This window comes from Mesoplodon bidens, assembly GCF_964165515.1.
Source record: "Mesoplodon bidens genome assembly, chromosome: 3".
NCBI classification, from domain to species: Eukaryota; Metazoa; Chordata; class Mammalia; order Artiodactyla; family Ziphiidae; genus Mesoplodon; species Mesoplodon bidens.
The window spans coordinates 54,409,550-54,432,761 of NC_138178.1; the positions used below are offsets into that span (position 1 = coordinate 54,409,550).

General features: G+C 47.6%; 1 protein-coding gene across 1 annotated transcript; it reads right to left on the minus strand.

Annotated features, from left to right (window-relative positions):
• Positions 1-2,099: 2,099 nt before the first annotated feature.
• OAZ2 (ornithine decarboxylase antizyme 2) lies at positions 2,100-15,490 on the minus strand. Its single transcript, XM_081227086.1, is given in 6 exon segments — positions 2,100-2,633; positions 2,876-2,961; positions 3,746-3,921; positions 5,199-5,279; positions 5,281-5,356; positions 15,266-15,490. Coding segments are annotated over 6 exon segments (570 nt in total). The 5' UTR covers positions 15,286-15,490; the 3' UTR covers positions 2,100-2,502.
• Positions 15,491-23,212: the final 7,722 nt, after the last annotated feature.

Here is a 23,212-nt window from a genome sequence, read left to right on the forward strand (position 1 = left end):
TAATTGCAGATTTTGGGTACCACATTTCTTTCCTGACAGTGGTCTTAACCTAGCAGAAGTTTTTTCTTTTTGAAAGAGAAATCTTAGCTGAGTGCCTGGGTTTCCAATTCAGCCTAACTCTGGCTGTGTTAAAGAGGAGCCACCAGCAGATGGCAGCAAAGTCTCAGGCATGTTTGCTGTCCACTCGCTAGCTTTGCAGATGAGAACTGTTTTTCTTGGTTCCTTATCCCTCCCTGCCTTATAGATTCCTTGGGTTTGAATTTAACATCTGAATCCTAAACTGCCTACATTAACTTGGCCATTGTCAGCATTCATGTGGATCTCTGTTGTAAATATCTCACTGTAATGACCACTTTTCAGTCACAGGCTTTATGATACCTCTAAGGATTATGTGCTCAGTGGAAGACATCTTCAAAGCCCTTCATATTTCAGTTGAATCAACTCTAGGCCCAGACTTTTTTTTTTTTTTTTTGGCTGCAATGCATGGCATGTGGGATCAGATTCCCGACCAGGGATCGAACCTGTGCCCCCTGCAGTGGAAGCATGGATTCCTAACCACTAGACCGCCAGGGAAGTCTCTAGGCCCAGACTTTCTACTAATACTGTGTCGGGCAGAGGTGCTTAACTCCTTTTCATGAGTATTAGGTAGAGTCCAAGGTTAATGACTTGTCCAGGATGAAAACACAGGTAAGCTCCACACAGAACAATGTGAAAATGGGCCAAAGACTCAGAGGATGTAAAGACAGCCACAGCTCAAAAGTAAGTAAACAGTTCTAAAGCTGTAGGAGGTGGAAAAACATGCCCAGCACTTCATTTGGGAAAACAAAAAAGCAAAAGGAAAAAAAATACTGGCGAGAAATTTAAAGAAAACATAGGTGAAGAGGATTCTAGCCCCCTCCAATGCCACTGAGAGCTTATCCATCAGGCTGGTGGTACAGGGTAAAGGCAGCCATGCCTTAGGGCACTGGGCTCCCAAAGGAGAAAACTATCTTCCTAGGGAAGGTGTGTTCTGCTTCCTTCAGACACCCCCAGGATGGGAATGTCAGGCAGCTCCATGTGAAAGCCAAAACCCAGTTTCAGGACCCAGCCTTCTACACAAAAACTAAGAAGGGCTTGGATCCTGGTATGTATAGCCTCTATTCTGGACAAAGCTCTGTGTACATACCTGTCTCTAGGGGGGCTCCAGCGTTCTGTCCCAGACTCCTAGCAACCCCGAGTTTTGTGTTGTAACGTGGCCCCAGAGACCTCAGCCGTTCATCTGTCCTGATGCACTGCTGGCTTTTTTCCTGAGAAGCACGTATCACACCCCTGCTGGGTTGGGCTCTAGACTCAAAAGACAGCAGTAGAGGAAGCTGGCCCTGGTACAGGAATAAAGGACAGACCAACCACAACTTTAAATCAGTTTATTGACACAGTAACACAACACACTTGCCTCCCTGACACCCCCACCCCCTCGCCCAGTCTAGACCTCTCCCCCTTCCTCCCCGCTTAGAGCAAGCTGTTCAGTGAAAACAGAAAAGGGCAGAGGCCGCTTCTACACCCTTAGTGCCACTGCCAAGCCCTGGGGAGCAGGGTCTCAGGTACTGCTCAGAACCTGTCAGAGAGGGGTGCAGTTAGCACTAGACTTAGCCAGGCAGAGGCCTCCAGTCCCTCGGAGCAGATTCTCCCACAGCCCCCAGGCCCTGAGCTGCTCTTCCTCTTCCCCTCTGCTGTCTGTGACCCTAGGAAGGACATACCTTGGGCCTGCGGCCAAGAGCGAGAACTCCTGGCCGTAATCTGAGAATTGGAATTTGGCTAGTGTTTTTTAAGGCCCAGGCACCCCAAAAAAAGCCCTGGTGGTGGGAGTGAACTTCAATGCCCCTATTTTAAATGCACTGATAACATGAAACAGATTAAGCCAGCTTAACTAAATGCCAGAATAACACAAAGCTGTAAAGGAGGGGTCAGACCTGCTTTCTCCAGGCCAGACACAAATACACAGAAGCCCAGGTGGAGTGTCAAAAAACAACTGAAGGACACTGCCCAGGGGCTGAAAAGCCTATACTCCGTAGTCCCCAGGGTGACAGGAAGCAAGGAAAGAAAATACACAAGTCTTAAAAACCAAAAAAGAAAGCCCAACAGCAGGGGAACCTCAGCCTGACAGTGCTGTCCACCAGCTCTCCAGGCCTTGCCCCTGGACCCAGACAGTCCCTCCCCCTCTAGGCAATGTCCTCCCCTAGGCTAGATAGAGCACATCACACAGCGCAGTTTAAAGAGCTTCTAATGCCAGTTCATAAACATCTTCATTTACTATTGGTGATTACATGTGAATAATATGTTTATACTGTTCTTTATGGAAAACAATTTCAATGAGTCAACTCTGAGAACACAACAGGCAGCCCTCACCCTGAGCCCCTCAGCGTCCTTCCCTACACAGCAAGAAGCCCCCGCCTCTGTCCCAGGGCTGCCTAACTTCCCCTCTTCCCCCACTGTGGCTCTTGGGCAAAGCATCCTCTATGACCATTAGTCCTCATCGGACAAGTTCTGGTCCAGGGGGTAAACCATGAACATCACATCTGGTCGAGAGGGGACACAGGGATGGCCTGGACGCACAATCTCAAAGCCCAAGAAGCTGAAGGTCTTCAGGAGTGGAGCTGCAGAAAAGAAGAGTGTAAAAAAGGATTCTGGTAAGAAACAACAAGGGTAGGCTCAAAGCAAGGGAAAACCCAGAACAAAGATGGAATAAATAAACACTAGGCCTTTCCTAAACTTGGACACTCCCAATCCCAAGATCTCCCAGGGTTTGTACGTCACACTCAGGAGCCCCACCTCACTAAGAGCCCCCCTTCCCCCTCTCCAGCCGGGCAGTAGGTCTCCAGCTGCTCTGCCCCCTCACCTCTGTCTTCCCGGCCCTTCCTGAAGCAGATGAAGACGTAGTTCACTTTCATCTTCTCTTCAGCAAACTCTAGCAGTGCTAACAATCTGCAAGAAGCAAGGAAAACAACTCAGGCCCAGTGCCCCCTCTAGACCTCGGCCTCACCCCTCTACACCCCACCCACGGCTTTCCTGAGGCTTACAGCCAGCACTGTAAATAGGGAAGCTTCAGGAAGAAGGTTCCTATTTCAAGACCTCAGGAGCCCTGAGTTCAGAAAAAAATAAACCACAATCCCTAAAAAAAATGTCACTGAATTCTCTCTTCCTGGAATAAAGTTTCTTCATCTGAAATTAACACTAACCAACTTAACTAATGCAGTTCACAAGAAAGTATGGGACCTAGGAAGAGAATCCAGTTTTCTCAGAGGTCCTCCAAAGTTGCCAAGTTTAATGGTGACCACCTGCTGCTGAGAGGGACTTTGGGCCCTAACACTTCCTAAAAGGATTTGCTCAAGAGGCTGGAGCCACTCAAGAGAACTCCATTCTCAGGACTGTTTCTTCCACAGCTGGGTGCTTGGAGGGCCGTGCCCAGTCCAGTGAAATCCCACTGTATCTCTGAGCTCCTGGCCTTTGAACTGCACCATTATGCGATGGCTCAAGGGGAATTTGATGTCCACTGGGGTGATTAAATGACAGGAATTTGGTTAATGCGATAATGATCTGCTTTCATTATAACAGGCCTGTTTTACTGGCTGAAACTAACCTGTTACAAAATGGTATCTGCTTGGGCAGCCGAGAGCTAGGGGAGAAGGCTGGCCCTCTGTTGTCTCTAGTAAGCATACGCCCTTCTCTGGAGCAGGCTTCCTACCCTTCCCCAGCACTTGCTCCTTACCCTTCTTTGCTCCCATCAGCTAATAATCCATCTGGGATTTCTACAAACAGGCTCTGGCTGGACAGGACTGCATCCCAGGAAGAGACCTTCACCTCGGTGACCTCATACCGGAAGTGGACGATGTGAGGTTTTCCATCGTTCACAGGGAGGTCCTGTGTCACAGTGAGCTTCTCGTCCTGGGGGGAGATCAGGTCAGAGGACCAGGTCACTACTGCTTCTGGCCACATCAGAGGCTCCCTAACCTAAGTGGTGTAAGGAGTCCTCTTGGGCCAACCTCAGGGTAGCATGGAATAGAGGGCACACTGAAAATGTAGAGCATCGTGCTGGCTAAATGGAGCCATCGGGCACTGAGACCAGTTGGTGTCGGCTAAAAGCCAGCATGTTGGGAAGGGAATATTTACCAAGAATCCACCAGATGCCAAGTCTTGTACAAAGTACTTTCCCATTTTTCAATCACCACAACAAGCACCTGAGGTAGGCATCAGTATCCCCACTTTAAACGTAAGATACTGGGGGCCCAGAACAATTAAGCAACTGACCCAAGGCGCCACAGTGAGTAAATGGCAGAGTTGAGATTCAAATCAGGTCTCCCTGACTAAAAGCCCATGCTTTTAGATACTGGGGGATCCCCAACACCATGTTCTTTCCCTTCCTTCTCTGAAAGAGAAACATTAGAAACAAATGAGGATGTTCATGAGGGCTCAGCTGGAGCACAGGTCAACCCAAGCTGGCTTCCAGGTGGCTGCAGAGTCTATGTTGTCTCCCCTGCCACAGTCTCAAGAGACCAGGACTCAGCTGCCCTGCCACCCTTGAATGCCAGTCTTAGAGAGAAGCTAAACCACTTCTGGCCTCACAGGAGATTAAAAGGCAGCAAAGGGCTAGCTGCCCCAGCCCAGATCACTCTCAGGACAGACTCCCAGGGTTCTCTATAGCTCCTGAGCTGTGCCCTATACTGCCAGGGTGATGGATGACTGAGATGCAAGGCGCCCTCTCCTTACCACCCGCCCCTGCCACTGCCCTGCCCCATACCCCCCAGACTGGTAAGGGACAGAAGTCAGAATGCCCGAGAGTCGAGGACAATGGGAAAACTCCTCCTGGCCCTTGGTATTCCTCAAGAAAAAACTGAGGAGCAGCACCAGGCAAGAGCTCTTGCATTCTCCCACTCATTGTTCCCCCTCCCCCCCTTTTCTTCCACCTCCCACTCAGGGCCCAGAACCAGCACTAAAGTGCTGACCTAAGCTGAGAAGATGGCAGGGTGTTTGCTTGGTGCTGATATCCTCCTGGTACTCCCCAAAAGCCTCATAGCAGCCTCAGTTGAAAAAGTCCTCCCCAGTCCCCCTACTGGCCTGGCCTAAGACTCAGAAGACTAAGGAGAGTGATCGCCGCCCTTAAGCAGATGCTCAGCAGTGTCTGAGAAGGCGCTGCTCCAAACCTTCCACCCCACAGTCCTTACCTTATATATTAGAGCTGAGAGAGAAGGATCCCTGCCGCCCCCTCGCCCACCGGGGATCTTCGACAGTGGGTGAGGGGCATCAGGAGCACCACAGAGGCCCCGGAACAATGTGCCTGCAGCACTGGAGCTGGGGACAGTTACTCAAAGGCAAAATACTACTGCAAGAGATAAAGAGAGACGTAAACACAAAGTCTTGAAGATGTAACTCAGCATCCTGCCCCACCCCTGCCCTGGCTCTCCCTCAACAACTGCCCCAGGCCTTCCAGCTACAGCTCTCAGAATGACTCCTCTCTTAAAGGGCAGGAACCCCCCATCCTACAGAGGCACAGAGAGTCCCAGAAGGGCTCAGGGTCAAGGGGATATGTCTGACCAAAGGAGCCCCTGTCAAACATCAAACAAATCTCTGTGGTACCGGCAGACCTTGGAAAGAACCAGATGCTGGCCTGCCTAGCAGGCCTAGAGGCCCAGCCCCCCACCAGCCCCTTTCCTTACGCTAACAATGTCTCAACAACCTCTGTGGCAGGATCACAAAGCCTACACAATCACTTCAGGCTGGAGAGGCATATGGGCCTCAGGAAGTCACACGTGGGCTGGATACGAGTCCCTGAGGAACTCCCAAGGCCACTTTTCCAATGATGGCCTCCTGGATCTGAACAATGGAACTAAACAAGAAATCACTTACCCAAATCCCTCTAGGGTCAAGAACTGAATCAAATCCAGGGATTTGGCTCCTGGAGAGGAGGTGCACTATAGTACAGAGTATTATGATGGCATCTGAGTTAGTCCCTGGTGTGCCACCAAACACAGGGTTGCCCTTCTTTGCTGGAATCTGACCTGGGCATGGGAGTTCAGGTAATACTGATGTGATTAGAATGGACACTCAACACGTATATATTGCTGGCCTGGTGGTTGGTAGGAGGAGGTATACATGCCAGGACCTGAGTAACGAAGCCAATTATCAGATGGATCACAGAGGGTGAAAGGCTCCTAAAGGAGCTCCCTGTCACCTTCAGGTGTGTCCCTTTACTAGCCACCGGGATTTTCAGGTGGACCGAACAGGGCTCCAAATCTACTCCACTCCTTCTTTGAATCCAATTTACTGGCTCTTTAGGCTGAGATGTAGCTCACTCCACAGGCGAAAAGCAAGTGAAGCAAGGAAAGAGGAAAACTGTGCATTTAACACCATGACTCAGCAGCAAGGCCTGGCCCCAGCACACCAGCCTCAGGGCAGCTGGAACGCAGTGGGTAACATATATGGGAGGGCGCTGCAGTGGGGTGCTGGGGCCAGCTCACCCAACTGTGCACATCTCTTCCCAGCTATAGTTGCGTTTAGTGATGGCATGTTGGTTAGCTTGAATCAGCCATAGGGGGAATATTTAAACCACAGAAAACAGCGAATGCTATAAATCAAGACCTTTTTTCCCTGAAAACCCTTTGTAAAATGTTGAGAGGCACCATTCTGCACACTGTCCTTTGCTTTACATGGCATGGCGTGCCAGATTTGGATTCTTCGCTTAGGCTCAGAGCAACAGAACTAAACTCACACCTAACATAGCAATGGTACAGTAACCAGAGGCGCAGCCCACTGAGACCCTCCATACTAAGAGACCTACACGAGCATTCCACCTGAGACAGGAAGTCCAAACTCATCACTGCTATAGCTCAGCTCCTCCGTTCTCTGAAGGACTTCAACCAGGGGCCTGAAATCACACTTGGAAATTTCACTGGGAGATGGAATTTCCAGGCAGTGTCAGTGGGCCCGGAGAAGCACCAGCACCTGGGGATTAACCATGTGCCCTGCCTTGGGCCTCCTCTGGAAAGCCTCAGGGCATCCCATCTCCCCTACTCGGCCTCACCAACAGCTAGAGCAGAAGGAGCATGAGAGAGGACTGTACTACAGATTGTTCTTAAGAACAGGACTTAATTTCTGCTGGGGACAATGAGCTGTTAACCCCTTCCAAGGGGTGGGGTGGGAGGAACTGGGAGACTGGGATTGACACATACACATTATTGATACTATGTATATAATAGACAACTGATGGGAACATACTGTGTAGCACAGGGAACTCTACCTAATGCACTCTGGTAACCTAAATGGGAGGGAAGCCCAAAAGGGAGGGGATATGTGTATGGCTGATTCATTTTGTTGTGCACTGGAGGTTAACACAACATTGTAAAGCAACCATACTCCAATAAAAATTAAAAAAAAAAAAAGAAGAAGAAGAAGAAGAAGAAGGGCTTTCCTGGTGGCGCAGTGGATAAGAATCCGCCTGCCAATGCAGGGGACATGGGTTCGAGCCCTGGTCCGGGAAGATCCCACATGCCATGGAGCATCTAAGCCTGTGCACCACAACTACTGAGCCTGCGCTCTAGAGCCCGTGAGCCACAACCACTGAAGCCTGCGCGCCTACAGCCCATGCTCCGCAACAAGAGAAGCCACCGCAATGAGAAGCCCGCGCACCGCAATGAAGAGTAGCCCCTGCTCACCGCAACTAGAGAAAGCCCACGTGCAGCAAAGAAGACCCAACAGCCAAAAATAAAAATTAAAAAGTTTAAAAAAATCCCCCCTTCCAGTGTGCTAAGGGACAGAATAATAAGACTGTCCAGGCCAGAAAAAAGGAAAACGAAAGTGGGAGTTTCCCCAAGTAAAGGCACCCACACACACCCCACATGGGACGGTTCCCTTCCCATTCCCTAGTGACCACCTTCAGGCCTCTGTTGAGGTTGCTGCAGGAGCACCAGGAAGGCTGGGCTGATGGAGAAAGCTGCCTTGCTTGTATTGGTCAGTCAGTGGAGCTACCCAAGGACTGGGCAAACCTCTGGGGTAGATAGATGAGATGTAGCCTTGTATAACAGGAGAATTGCAGGGGTTCACAAAACAACCAGATCATCAAGGCCTTAGCAGTTCTAAAATTCTGGTGCTAACTCACTTCCAAAGAAATTACTCCTCAATGGTCTCTAAATGAGAGAGCTACATTCAAATCCTGACCTGCATTCCAACCACCATCTTGATTCTGAACTAATTTTCACTTGCAAATAGCAGAAGCAATGGGGCCAACCCACTGAAAAGATCAGAATGAGGTGGGGTGGTTTTTTTTTTTGATCCAGAATCCCCTTTGTCTTCCTAGAAATAATCCCTAGGGCCTGCCCTGCATCCAGCACTAATCTATGAGATCGAGATCGTGATATTTCTGATGTCATGATCTCACTCCTCCTTCAAATAAAAATGCAAGCAGTCTATCCCACGGTAACAAATTATTTACTTCCCCACTCACACAAGGATCCTGGAAACTCTTTCCTCCCCCACAAAGTCTGCACAGAAAGCAAGTGTGTGTATGTGTGCATGTGTGTGAGAGAGCGGGGGGTGGAAGGGTGTTTCAGGTCCCCAACCTGGCATCCAGTTCCAGTTCCCCAAGAGAAACAGCTGGTGTTTGGGATAAGCTTAGTAGACAGTAGATCACAATCAATAGTTACTTTAATCATCCACCATAATAAATCTGTTTTTAGTTACTTGCTGTGCGAATGGCAAACTGCTCTCTTTCAAAAAAACCTGGCTGTCATTTCTGACATGAAAAGGGAAGGGATATGGGTACATATGTGGTGGTGAAAGTAATTCAGGGGCATAAAATTGCCCAGCAACGGCCTTCTCGTATCAGCTTTAGTGTTCGAAATGGTATTGTGGCAAAATATGCCACCAACCTCAATAGGAATAGTGAATCCTGGAGGAACTTAAGCACAAGAGGAAGTGGCTTTTAAACACAAGTCTCCCTGTCACAAGATCCAAGTCAGGTTAGGTTTCATATTCAGTTCAGTCATGTTTCTACTGGCTCCAGTGCACAGCGCCTTCCATTCCTCCCTCATATCCTGTTCACTCCACTGGGGGGCAGGCATGGTTTAATCTCTACCACCAAAGGATGATTTAAGAAGCTCAGTCTGGAGGCTGAAAAGATCAGGCTGATTAAGGAGAATCAAATGTATCAGACTGAACTCAAACATCCAGCTGGGCTGGTCTTTGCTTCTGGAGAAGAAGAAAAAAAGTACCATGCTGGAAATGAGAGTGTCAGGTATCCAAGTCAATTCGGAAGATAGATGGGAGATTAGAGCCGATGTGTCAGTGCCTTTTATTTCCTCAGTTGCTATCAGACATGCCCTTGGAAACACTCCTCAGGATACATATGAATGCTACCAACTTATCACATCCTGCTGCCTCTAATTTAAAGTGTTCTGTGAAACTGATGTCTGAAATGTCCTTAGCAGGTTATAATTTCATATGCTGGCTACAGACAGGCAGCGTAGGCCACAGATGTATTCCTGGGGAACGTTGCTGGTAAATCATATTTTTATAATTCAAATCCCATTTTTAAATCTCTAGGTGCTTACTATTTAAAGGAGGTAACCTAAAATCTCTTGAGAAAATAAAAGATCTCCTGTTAAAGAATCACTTCCAGTTGACTTTATGTCAGTTTTGATTTTTATATTTAGTTTGCTCAAAGCAGAGTACAGCCTGCTACACAGAACAGAGATTTAATATAAAAGTAATTCTGTGGCTAACTTCCAATCAGCTACATTCAGCAAATACTTGAATTCATATTCTCCTTGATATACTTTTGATCATGTTTCACTTGAATAAGTGGCCTGAGCTTATTGTTCAAGTCTACACCCTTTCTCTCTGGTTTCCATTACCTGTTAGAGGAGGATCAGACGGCCTTAGTATTACCTACCTTGTGGTATCAAGTGAAAAGACGTAAAAACCACATTCCCAAGCATTCTATATTCATTCCCCTCTTTCAACCTCTTCTGACCCATTCCTGTCTCAGCCCTCCCTCACAGAACACTCTCTAGGGTGCCCTGACTTCCCTCACACGGGCTGCTTTTACTCTGAGACTAGGAAGGTCTCTGATGACTAATCCCTACGCAGCAAAGAGGGACCAATCCAGGGCTGCCACTGCAATTAGCTAAAAAGAAATAGGAAGAAAGGTGGGAGGTGAATGGCCACCTTCAGTCTAGTGTGAGCATACAGGCTGATCTCCAGCTGCCAATTCCCCTTCCATATGAGAAGGGGGCCTTGGTCAGATGCCAGGCATAAGTCATTTCACTAGGGCTGTTTGGTGTGCCAAAGGGTGTCTACTTGCTAAGCACGATTATAAAATTATGATTATAAAATTATAAAATGACATCACCACTCTGAATCACAGACTGAAAGCAAAATCGGGTCTTGGTTGATTTTCCACAAGAAACACACTATGGTGGCAGCTAGGTAGAATATCTGTGCCTCTGAGATTTGCTTATCTTGTTACACAGCTGATATTGGTAGATCTTCAGCCAAAGGTAGGCACAATCACATATGCTATCAGAGATGGGTAGATACCTAGGTGATCATGCTTTAAAATAGGACCTTGGGACTTCCCTGGTGGCGCAGTGGTTGAAAGTCTGCCTGCCAATGCAGGGGACATGGGTTCAATCCCTGGTCTGGGAGGATCCCACATGCCGCAGAGCAGCTAAGCCCGTGTGTCACAACTACTGAGCCTGCGCTCTGGAGCCCACGAGCCACAACCGCTGAGGCCCACATGCCTGGAGTCTGCACTCCGCAACGGGAGAGGCCACCGCAATGAGAGGCCCATGCACCGCGGTGAGGAGTGGCCCTCGCTCGCTGCAACTGGAGAGAGCCCGCATGCAGCGACAAGGACCCAACACAGACATAAATAAATAAATTAAAAAATAAAATAAAATAAATAGGACCTTAATTTTTCATTTCGAGTACCTCAATCTAGTCTGTATAGTAAGCTCATCACCCAGTTCCAGCCTCTCTTCCCAGGACAGAATTACTTCATTGTTTATACAATATCAAAGACCTAGAAAATTTTCTTAAGGCTTATCTTATACAAAGCATTTTACTATGCTGCTGCTAACCAGAAACTACCTTGTTTTGTTCACTTCAAGTAACAAAATTCTTGCTCACCTACTTGGCCGTTTCTGGTCTATAGATTTCAATTAGACTTCACAGCCTTCCGAATCATGGCACCAACTTGAATCAACACTGTGTATTGTTGTGTATCCCATTCAAAAAAGGGATGAATTACTCTTTTTTTTTCTAGAAATATACATACATAACATCCCTCTACCCCACTCCTCAGTCCCCTTTTTTTATATTTCTGAGCTGCTCTGGGGCTAAATTTGGATTTCCTGCCAGTGAGGAATAACTATTATTAGTCCACACAGCTTTATGAAGCATACCTCCAATTTGGGGGGATTCCTGACTATGCTAGGAGTGTCTCTCTCTATGGTATGACCTTGAAGGCACATCAAAGGAAAATCTGTTCTCCCTACCACTCCACAACCACAAGCCATAGTGCCAGTAAATAAGGAATAACCAAAACCAAATTCTTAGGGGGAGAGACAGAAATTCCATTACCCAGGGAACCATTCAGTGAAGATGCTCAGAGTAGCTATGATGTGCCATTGTACCCTGGCTGCCCCCCGCCCAGGAAAACCACCTGTGGAACCAAATGCTTCTCCTCAAAGCCCATCAGACACAGACTAATTATATAATTAAGGATATCAAGCCAGAGCAAGCTCTTCTCCACATACTGTACTGTCACAAGGTACTAAGCAAGCCCTAGACAGAGACTATCTTCCTGACCCTACAAATCCAAGAAGAGGAAAGTCATGAAGCTTGATTTACCTGGATTTAAACCTGTTGTTCAAAAACCATAATAAAAGTTCTGGTACTGTGTCTTCTTCCCTCCCCCACCATTAGTAATTTTGACATTTTGCAAGTACCAATCAGAACAAAACTGGAAAGGAAGACCCTTGTTTTCAAAACATACTGCAGGCTCCTCTGCAACTATTTCTTCCAGGAAACCAAGCTTCCACCTCTTGAGTATTTCACTGGAGCCAGGGAAGCTGGAAAGCCCATCCCCCACCGAATGGGCCCTAAACTCCCAGCCAGCTCACCCCTCCGTGGATACAAAACATCAAGAACACTGACTGGGAAGAACATCCGGCTCTTAATCGAAATCCTTAGTTAGGGCCCTACCAGGATTCCTTTTAGAAAGTTAGGTGCAGGCCAGAGGAGGCTCGGAAACATGCTATGGAAACAAGATTGCCATAACTCAAAGAAACCAGACACCCTGCACACCCCACCCCACCCCCAGGCCAAAGTGGAGGAGCCTGATCCCAGGCCTTGCTCCTGCCCAGGCCCTGGCAGGTCAGCTGGCTCCTCCCTTCACCTGCCTTTCATACAGCCAAGCCCCTCAAATTACCAACACACTAAGCAGAAAGAAAAAAAAAAAAAAAAAAGCAAGGGCTCTGGAGACAAGCAAGCCTGTTTTGCCACTTAGGAATCTGGAAGGAATCTTCATAGTTAAGTGAACCCAACTCTCTCTTTTTCACATGTAAGCACACTGGCAAGGCCAGAACTAGAATTCAGGTCTCTCACACTCACAGTCGGTGAAAAGACCCTTACGTGTTGGTCCTAAGTGCTCAACTCTCAGGGCTCGGCCTGAAAAGGACTTGGCACCTAGACCAGTTCAGTCTGGAGGACTCCAGAGAAGGCCTGCTGAGACCACACCACTTTCCAAACCCCACTGCAGAGACAAAAACATAAGACTAGAAAAGTAAAATCCTTCTCACAATGCCCTGGGATTTCCTGTAGGTTCCCCTGCTTCCCTCCACCCCTGCACTTCATCATGCCCCCTCACACCTGCACTCTATCCTCAGCACACACAGCCTTCTTTACCACAAGTAACACCTTTTGCATCCAGTACCATCCAAGTATCTAGCCACCTCCACCTCCTCAGCTCCAGAGGGACTGGTTTAGAGAAGATGAAATAAGAGGGGACTGCAAAGGGGGATGGACATGGAGAGTCTTGGAAAAGGAAAAGAGCAGCAGAATACAACTGCAGGTAAAGAGGGCTTGGGAGGTAGGGTTAACAGGTCAAACAGGACTATAACAAACCAGGAAATGAGGAGTGAATTTTCTTTCTGCATGTAAGGAAGAAACAGGTGTGGGAGCTAGATAAGAGTCTAAGAAATAGGGAAGAAAATGGTTAATGGCTGAGAACAGAGTTACTTGAGGTAGGAGAACTGAAGAGGCTGTTGCAGGTATTTTGGGTATTTCTGGATCGTTCCTGGGAGAGAAAGACTAAGACAACACCCTTTTCCGCAGAAAAAGGGCTGATACCCACTAAAGGAATATGATGGGAAGGGTCTTCTGGCAGGAAGGGAGGGGAGGCAGTGTTTCTCAACCCTGGTTGCCCATTAGAGAGAGCTTCGAAAATGTATACTAATAACCGGCCCTACCCTAGGCTAATTACACCAGATCTTTGAGGGGGGAGCCCAGGTGATTGATTTTTCACATGTGTACCTAGGGTTGAGAAACAAAAAAAGCTGAGATACAAGAAAAGCTGAAAACCCAGCTGGAATATTTAAGAATGGTGCTGTTAAAGGAATGGGAAATGGCAAGTTAGAAACCATTTTTGTGAGAAGGGAGCCCAAGTTTGAGAGGAACCTTGAGTGGTACTTAGAGCTCTGTGTGAAGAAAAGCAATGAGGAAGGCTATGTTTGTAAGAGGAACCAAAACCCAGTTTTGGATAGGCCACGGCACAATTTAAGGAGGATTTTCAGGGAATGGATCTGCTTGCAAAACAATGTGGCCCAAGTGAGAGGCAGAGGCCATAAGGCCAAATCTGGAGACAAAGGGTCTGGTGTGGGGAACTAATGAGCTTCAGACTCATTTTGGAGGGAGCAGCAACAGGTCTTGGGAAACAACGAGGAAGAGAATTAGAACCCAAATTGTAAATAAAGGCCATTCTGATATATAAGCAGCAGCTGGGGTTAAAAATTGTGGGGAAATTAGGAAACAGTTTCACAGAAGAGTTTGGGGCAGAAATATGGGATATGTTGGAGGGAAGGATGCATGACAAGGACTGCCTCAGAGAAAAAGAGGAGAGGTGGAGAGAGGAAAATTGAATAATGAATTCTGCCTAGTTTGGGCAGCAGGGAAGTATATATGAAGCAAGTTTAGAAAGCTACTGGTGCTCAGTTTCAGAAAGATGTGCAGCTTTTCTCTCCAATTAACGGGGGAAAGCTGGGGTCAGGTTTTGAGGAAGGACACTTGCAAAGGCCCGGTAAGCCGAGTATGGGGACTAATTTGAAAGCACTGGAGGTGCAGGGAAAGAGGGTAGGTCTTCAACAGCAGCAGAGTGGGCTGAACTCTGTGATCTAATAGTCTAGAGATGGGGTCCAGTTAAGATGGGAGGAGTGGAGTATAGATAAGAGAAAGTGTTTAAAGGGATAGGAATGTTTAGAAGAGCGCTGGGGGGAACATCACGGAGGACAGGAATCAAGCCCAAAGTGAGAAATAAAAAGGATGATGTTGGCAGACCGGGAAAATGGGGCCTAATTGGGAAAGGGGTGCCGGGGGGGACGGGAGGGAAAAGATGAAGCTGGAGTGAGGGACCAAGGGGAGCACTGAGCGTCACGGTAAAGACTATTAAGCCTGACTGGGGAGGGGGGGCGAGGGTGACAGGTGGGGGTAATGGGTCCAGTTGAGAACTGAAGGACGGAGTCTGACCTGGGGCGGCGGGGGGGAGGCAGTGATAAAAGAAACGTCTGGTTGGAAGGTGCAGTTTAAATTAGGGAAGGGATTCAAAGGGAAGAATTTTAAGTGACTTAAACGAGCAGGAAGAAAGATTCGGGGAAGACGGGAAACAATTTGGGGAATCTGGATGAGAGCGAAACAGTTTCTGGAAGGGGCCACCGTTCGACGGGGCTGAAAGGAACTGGGGACTGGATTGGAAGACTGGGTCCCGGTCTTTGGGGGCTTCACCGGGCTGCACGCTCGGACGAGGGGGATGGGCCAGGCTGGAGGAAGGGGCGCTAAAGGACGGAGGGAGGCCCAGTTGCGGGGCTGCGGCTCGGACTGGGGTGGCTGAAGTAGGGAAGGGACCCAGTGAGGGCCGGATGGGGCCCCGTAGGAGGGGCGAGAACCGGCTGGGGGATGGGGAGGAGGCCCTCTGGAGCAGAGGAGGGAGGATGGGGGCGGGGAGCCTAAACCGGGCCGTTACCTGTCCTGGGTGTTTATCATCCTCGGCGGCTCTGCTCAGGGTGGGAAGAGGCGGCGCAGGGAGTGGGTAGGTGGATGAGTGGGCGGGTGTGGGGTCGCGCGCGCGCGCGGGGCCGAGCTCTGCGGGCTAAGTCCCTGTCAGGCAGCGGGCCCAGAGCCCTCCTCCTGCCTCAGCGAGCGCCTGCCTCCAACTGACCCTCCCCGGCCGCCGCCGACGCCGCCGCAACCGCCCCGCCCCCGAGTGCCTTATCTGCATAGCCCCACCCCAGAGCCGCGCGGTGTCCTGGGAAACTGGGGCCCACAACAAAGGGCAAAGCACCGCCCCGCCGCCGCGCAGGCGCACCAGGGGCGGTAGGGGCCAGTGGCGGTAGGGGCGGGAGGGGCGAGGGGCGAGGGGCGAGGGGCGGGAGGGGAGGGGGCCGGGCGGGGGTCCAGATGAAAAGCGGCTTGTGGGAGTGGTCATGATCGTGGCCCTGGCAGTGTTGTGACCGTGGCGGCAGCCTAGCGGCCCGAACGATGCGTTAAATTTCAGGTATCGCTTACTGAGCATTGACCTGACAGTCCTGGTCTCTAGCCCTTGTTTGCATGGGGCCGAGTAGGGCTGTGTCATTTGTAGGCCCTGGGAGGATGTTTCATTAAACAAGTTCGGAAATCTAGAAGTACTACACATATTAAAAAAAAAAAAAAAGTACTACACATATTATATTAGCGCCATTCGAGACTAAGCCCGGGCCAACAGATCTGTTACCTTAGCTAATATGCAGATCAATAACCTCAGCTATTAGCTGAGATCAACAATCTCTGCACCTTACAGACATATTCAGGGCAACGGTCAAGGCCTGCTACTGGCTGGGGTCATCTGAAGCCAAATGGCTGTGAGCGAGGATCACAGTCACCTGACAGCAGTAGTGGAAGGCATCAATGCTGACTCGTTTACAAGCGCTTCAGATCACAATCATGCAAGGTTACTAGTTAACAGTCACTATCCCTGCTGGTCCTTATCACAGATCAGTGTCAACAGGTCACAGTCACTGATGCACAGACCCCTCAGATGACAGGCACTTCAACACAATCATCAGAGCTCTGACCCTGTTCGTGGTCAACCCAGACTGCAAAGAAGAGGAGTCACGTTATCTCAGAGCACAGTGGGTAGCTGTCACCTCAAATCCCATTCATTCATTTATTCAACAAATAATTATTGAGCAGCTACTTACTCCACGCTCCAGGCATGTGCAAAAGTCCAGGAATACTCAAGGATCAACTAGGCAAAGTTCCTGCCTTGGATGTCACAATCTGATCAGAGGGAGGGACACAGACAGGCCATCATAATACGAGGTAAGTGCTCAATCTGAGGGAGGCCACAGAGAAAGTAACTAGGGAATTAGAGATGGCTTCACAGAAAGGATGATCACAATCACTCCAGATCAAAGGTCACTATGACCCCCAGTTGATAATAGCCCCAAGTCACAAATGTCCCACATTAAAGCCATCCAGGACACTATAACTCCACAAACATGCTTATGGTTTTTAGATGATGGGAATTCAGGGATAGAAGAAAGTTTGGAGCTACCAAACTAAGGCTTTTTCAGCAGAAGTTGAAGTGGTGAACGATACCAGAACTGCCCACATTATCATAAGATATTAAGCACGACTGGTCCCATACTCTGGCTCACTTTAGATCTCTACCTTGTCTCCATGACTATGCCTACCTGCTTTTCCAAGTTCAAGCCAGGTATGTTCTGACCTTAGTGCATAGCAGAATTGAACAATTAAACCCACCCCTGATCTACACCATGTCATAGTCCCAGAGACCTGGGCAATCCTCCTGATCCCCAAAGGGAGCTGGGGTGGTTCATTTCTGCCAGACAATCAACCCCTGGATAAGTAACCCCTTGGCCTAAAGGATAGTTTTTGAACAACCAGCAGATATTAACTCACTATGTCAATAATAGCCACCATTTATTGAGCATCATGCTAAAGTGCTAATTTTTACAACAGCTCTCCACTCCTGTTTTACAGATGAAATGAATTGAACCTCAGGGAGCTTTTGCCAGCTAATATTTTTGAGGGCCCATATAAACCAGGCAAGTTAATTTATTTGCTCTAATCCGAAGCTAGTAAGTGGTAGCGTTAGAATTTGGGCCCAGAGTTGCCTGATCCTGTGCTTTGTCTGTATTCACATGGTGGAGGAGTGAGGAGGGGTCTCGCACAATTTGCATCTTGAAGGAGTGACCACCCTGATGGCTGCCTGACCAGCAAGTGAAAAATTCACAAAAACGGGGAGCCACCTTCCTCTAATCTGTACTGTCTGATATGTCAGCCACTAGCCACTAGTGGCTATTTAAACTTAAATTAAAATGAAATAAAGTTAGGGACTTCTCTGGTGGCACAGTGGTTAAGAAGCCACCTGACAATGCAGGGGACACGGGTTCGATCCCTGGTCCGGGAAGATCCCACATGCCACGGAGCAACTAAGCCCGTGTGCCACAACTACTGAGCCCACGCTCTAGAGCTGGCGAGCCACAACTACTGAGCCCACACACCATAACTACTGAAGCCTGTACGCTCTAGGGCCCATGTGCCGCAACTACTGAGCCGGCATGCTGCAACTACTGAAGCCCGCGTGCCTAGAGCCCATGTTCCGCAACAAGGGAAGCCACTGCAATGAGAAGCCCATGCACCACAACAAAGAGTAGCCCCCGCTCGCCACAACGAGAGAAAGCCCGTGCACAGCAACGAAGACCCAGATGCAGCCAAAAAAAAAAAAAAAGACATAAAGTTAAAAACTCAGTTCCTCAGTCCCATTAGCCACATTTCATGTGCTTCACAGCCACATATGGCTAGTGCTTACAGTACTGCACAGTGCAGGTTTTCCATCCACACAGAAAGTTCCAGAGAGCGCTGTATCCCATCATTCCCCTATCTCTATTTACCGCAGTCATCACCACAGGTTCTAGCTCCCTCTCATCCATTATCACCTCTATCCTTGTCCTCACACTGGCACCCAGCTTCCTGCCCCCAGCCATACCTTTCCCCCGTGCCTTCTGCAACCTGTGATCAGCAATTCTTCCACATCAGCTTTTCTCAGGATGCTGCCTTCACCTCCTTGCCTTACCTGAAACCTGGCTCTCCTCTGAAAACACTGCTTCTTTAGCAGCCCTCTTAGATGAATGCTGTCTTCTTCTCAGTCTTGTGTACCTCAGTGTCAGGAAGTAAGTCTATTCCTCTTCCACCCCCAATGCCATTTCTAAACCCCTCCCTCCTACAAAACCCCTGTTCCTTGGAAGCTTCACCATCTGGACATACCATTTTGGTTGATGTCATCAATCAACCTCTGGTCGATGCCCCTCATTTAGCTCTTAGCTTGCTGCCTCTCTCCCCCCTCAGTTTTGTTATATTTGGTGAGGTCAACATCCATGTGATGCCCCTCCAACATCCTGACCTCCTCATCTCCAGCACTATTTCCCACACTCCACAGCAGCTGCCAACTCCTGCAGTCACACCCTCAACTTTTTCACCAAAAATCATACCACTTGCAATATATAGACCCTCTGACCACATTTTCCTTAAGCCTTCCTCAACAATTCATGAGCTCTGATCCCTTGACCTCACTAACTTCTCACTATTTATGAGCCCCAGTTTCCACATTCCTTCTTTTCTAGCTCTGTTTCCATCATCATGATAACCACTCTCTTGCCCTGCCTCCTCCTTTGGTGCTTGCCGGCAAAACCCCTTCTCTGGATCAATCCACCATTTGCCTTCTCAGTGCTTTTGCTGGAGCAGAATCACACTGCGAGGCAGATTATCTTCTCTTCACAAATCCTAACCTCAAATGGGTTCTCAACACTGCCTGGGACTTCCTACTATATTTCCCCAATTTTTCCATTCTCTAAGATGAATTTTATACCTATTCTCTCTCTACAAAACCTCTACCCCTCTCATCTTAGCTGATGACTAGCCTCTTAAGTTTTTTTCCCCAGTTTTGTTGAGCTATAATGGACATATAACATTATATTAGTTTTAGATGTACAACATGGTGATTGAATATGTGTAAATTACATACACAGAGACTTCCCTGATGGTCCAGTGGTTAAGACTCCGTGCTTCCAATGCAGGAGGCTTGGGTTCGATCCCTGGTTGGGGAACTAGGATTCCACATGCCACACACCATGGCCAAAAATAAATAAATAAATAAATAACACCATACATGTGTATTTTTTATATATATATATATATATACATACATATACATATATATATACATACATACACATACACATCTCCTTACTCTCTTTATTTTTTAATATTTTTATTTTTATTTTTTTGTCTGCGTTGGGTTTTAGTTGCAGCATGCAGGATCTTCATTGAGGCATGCAGGATCTTTCCTTGAGGCATGTAGGCTCTTCGCAGTGGCACACGGGCTTCTCTCTAGTTGTAGCGTGCAGGTTTTCTCTTCTCTAGTTGTGGCACGTGGGTTCCTGAGCACGTGGGCTACGTAGTTTGCGGCACGTGGCCCTCCAGTTGAAGCATGCAAGCTCAGTAGTTGTGGCGTGCGAGCTTAGTTGCCTGGAGACATGTGGGATCTTAGTTCCCCGACCAGGGATCAAACCCACCTCCCCTGCTTTGGAAGGCAGATTCTTTACCACTGGACCACCAGGGAAGTCCCCTTAACCTCTCATGTTACTGAGGAAATAGAAGCAAAGAGGAACTCCCTCTCATTCCTCATACAACCTGCAAAACAACCTGCCTCTCCACCCACCTGTATCCCCTTCTGGTACTCTGAGAAGTGTCCCCTCCCTTACAAAAGACCAGACAACCCCTCCACAGGAGACATGGGGCCCACCCTCTCTCCCCCTTTTTAAAAAAATAAATTTATCTATTTATTCATTCATTTATTTATTTTATTTTTGGCTGCGTTTGGTCTTCGTTGCTGCGCACCGGCTTTCTCTAGTTGCGGCGAGCGGGGACTACTCTTCGTTGCGGTGCGCGGCCTTCTCATTGCTGTGGCTTCTCTTGTTGCGGAGCACAAGCTCTAGGCGTGCAGGCTTCAGTAGTTGTGGCTCGTGGGCTCTAGAGTGCAGGCTCAGTAGTTGTGGCACAGGGGCTTAGTTGCTCTGCAGCATGTGGGGTCTTCCCGGACCAGGGCTCGAACCCATGTCTCCTGCATTGGCAGGTGGATTCTTAACCACTGCACCACAAGGGAAGCCCTCCCCTTTTCAAAGACCTGGCTCAAGCAATCTAATCTCAGCCTTCAGCACACAAACATGCTCTCCAATCCTTAAAAAATAACAACACAGCCATTCTGGAAAACAGTTTGGCAGTTTCTTAGAAAACTAGCCATCAGATGACCCAGGAATTGCACTCCTGGGCATTTATTCTGGAGACATGAAAACTTATGTTCACATAAAAACTTGTACATGTATGTTCCTAGCAGCTTTATTCATAATAGCCCAAAACTGGAATCAGCCCATATGTCCTTCAGCAGGTGAATAGTTAAACAAACTGGTACATCCAAACTGTGGAATATAATTGAGCAATAAAAAGGACTGAACTATTGATTGATACATGCAACAACCAGGATGACTCTCCTGGGAATTAGGCTGATTTTTAAAAAGGTCACATACTGTACTATTCCATTTATATAACATTTTGAAATGACAAAAATTTTAGCAATAGAAGACAGATTAGTGGTTGCCAGGGGTTTGGGATGGGGTGGAGGAAGGCGGGGAGGGAGTGGGTGTGATTACACAAGGGCAACACTGGGGGATCCTGGTGGTGATGGAACTGTTCAGTATCTGACAGTGGTGGTGGAAACATGAACCTACTCAGGTGCTAAAATTGTATAGAACTAAACACACACAGGCACATGCAAATGAGTACAAGAAAAACTGGGATAACCTGAATGAGATAGGTGGATTGCATGAATGTCGATATCCTGATTATGACAAAACTAACACTATAGTTAGTTTTGCGAAATATTGCCATTGGGACAAACTGGACAAAGTGTATCAGTGTATATTATTTCTTACAACTGCATGTGACTACAATTATCTGATCAAATTTTAAAATATATATATATATATATAATGTGGTAAGTTTGCACTCAGGTAAAATCATATATGTAAATATAACAAGAACGTATTTAACAAGAACAACAAAAGCTATGAACTAGGTTATGGGACAGAGTATTCTAGTCCCTAGGAACTGCTCTTGCAAGTATGAGAGTGACAAACTCAAGGGAACAAAAACAGGTAAGTAAGGCGAATATAGGATAAGAGGTAAGAAGGAGGCGAGAGGGGTAATCAGTGGACCTTAGTGTCTATAGGATCTCATTCAAGAAAGCTATATGGTTGATATCACTTATATGTGGAATCTAAAAATATGACACAAATGAACATATCTACGAAACAGAAACAGACTCACAGATACAGAGAAGAGACTTGTGGTTGCCAAGGGGAAGGAGGGGTGGGGGGAGGGAAGTATAGGAGTTTGGGATTAGCAGATGCAAACTATTATGTATAGGATAAACAACAAGGTCCTATTGTATAGCACAGAGAACTATATTTGATATCCTGTGATAAACCATAATGGAAAATATGGAAAAGAATCACTTTTCTGTACAGCAGAAATTAATACAACATTGTAAATCAATTATACTCCAATAAAATTTTAAAGAAAGAAAGAAAGAAAGCTATATGCCATGTGGCTCAGACAAATCTGAGCTTGGCCACTCACTGCCTGGCAATATGACTTTGGACAAGTCACATGGCTACTAAGGGCCCATCTCCTCCTCAGTGAAAAACAGGGCCATGGCACTTGCCCTCCAAGATTACCATGGGATTAAATAAAATAGTGTATGTGGAAATACCTAGCCCAGCGTGTAGAAGATGTTCCATAAGTGTAAATTCAGTCCCACCTCCCTCTGTATAAACATCTCTCCAGAGGGAATTCCCTGGTGGCGCAGTGGTTAAGACTCTGTGCTCCCAATGCAGGGGGCCCAGGTTCGATCCCTGGCCAGGGAACTAGATCCCACATGCATGCCGCAACTAAGAGTTCACATGCCACAACTAAGGAGCCCACGAGCCGCAACTAAGGATCCCGCCTGCCAGAAATAAGACCCAGCACAACCAAATAAATAAATATTTTTTAAAAACTCTCCAGAAAAGATCTAGTAAAAAACTAATTTATAATGATAAAATTCATGAGTGCTTATTGATGCTCAAAAGGAAAGAGAAAGAGAGAAAAAGGAGAAGTTAAAGGAAGAAAACCCATCATCGACCACCTTTAGAGAATTCAAAGGAACCAACTCATTTTCTGAAAACTGGTAAATAAAGGGAGAGAATTCAAGTCAAGCATTTAACTTGCCTTTCTTATCTGAACTATATTTCAGGTTAACAAAATTATTGATGGGAGATGACTCTGAAAACTGGCAAGAGTAAGAAACAAGCATTCAATCTGATTTTCTTTACAAACGTGCCTCAAGACAACCAATTAGGTAATAAATGAAGAAGGAATAATAGAACATCACCATTTTGCAAACCCTTAATGAGATCATGATCACCAACAGCTGTGAATATGACAAAGGAGAGAAACACATGAAGGTTATGTGCCTCCTGATGAAAGGATACATCAGATCTATGAAGTTTTTTTTTTTTTTTTTTTTTTGGCGGTACACGGGCCTCTCACTGCTGTGGCCTCTCCCGTTGCGGAGCACAGGCTCCGGACGCACAGGCCCAGCGGCCATGGCCCACAGGCCCAGCTGCCACGGCATGTGGGATCCTCCCGGACCAGGGCACGAACCCATGTCCCCTGCATCGGCAGGCGGACTCAACCACCGCGCCACCAGGGAAGCCCCTATGAAGTATTTTTGAAAAAGAACTTGAACCTGAATCAGAGCAGGACTTTATATCTAACTACAGTTTACAGTTCTGTAAAAGGAGACAAAGGA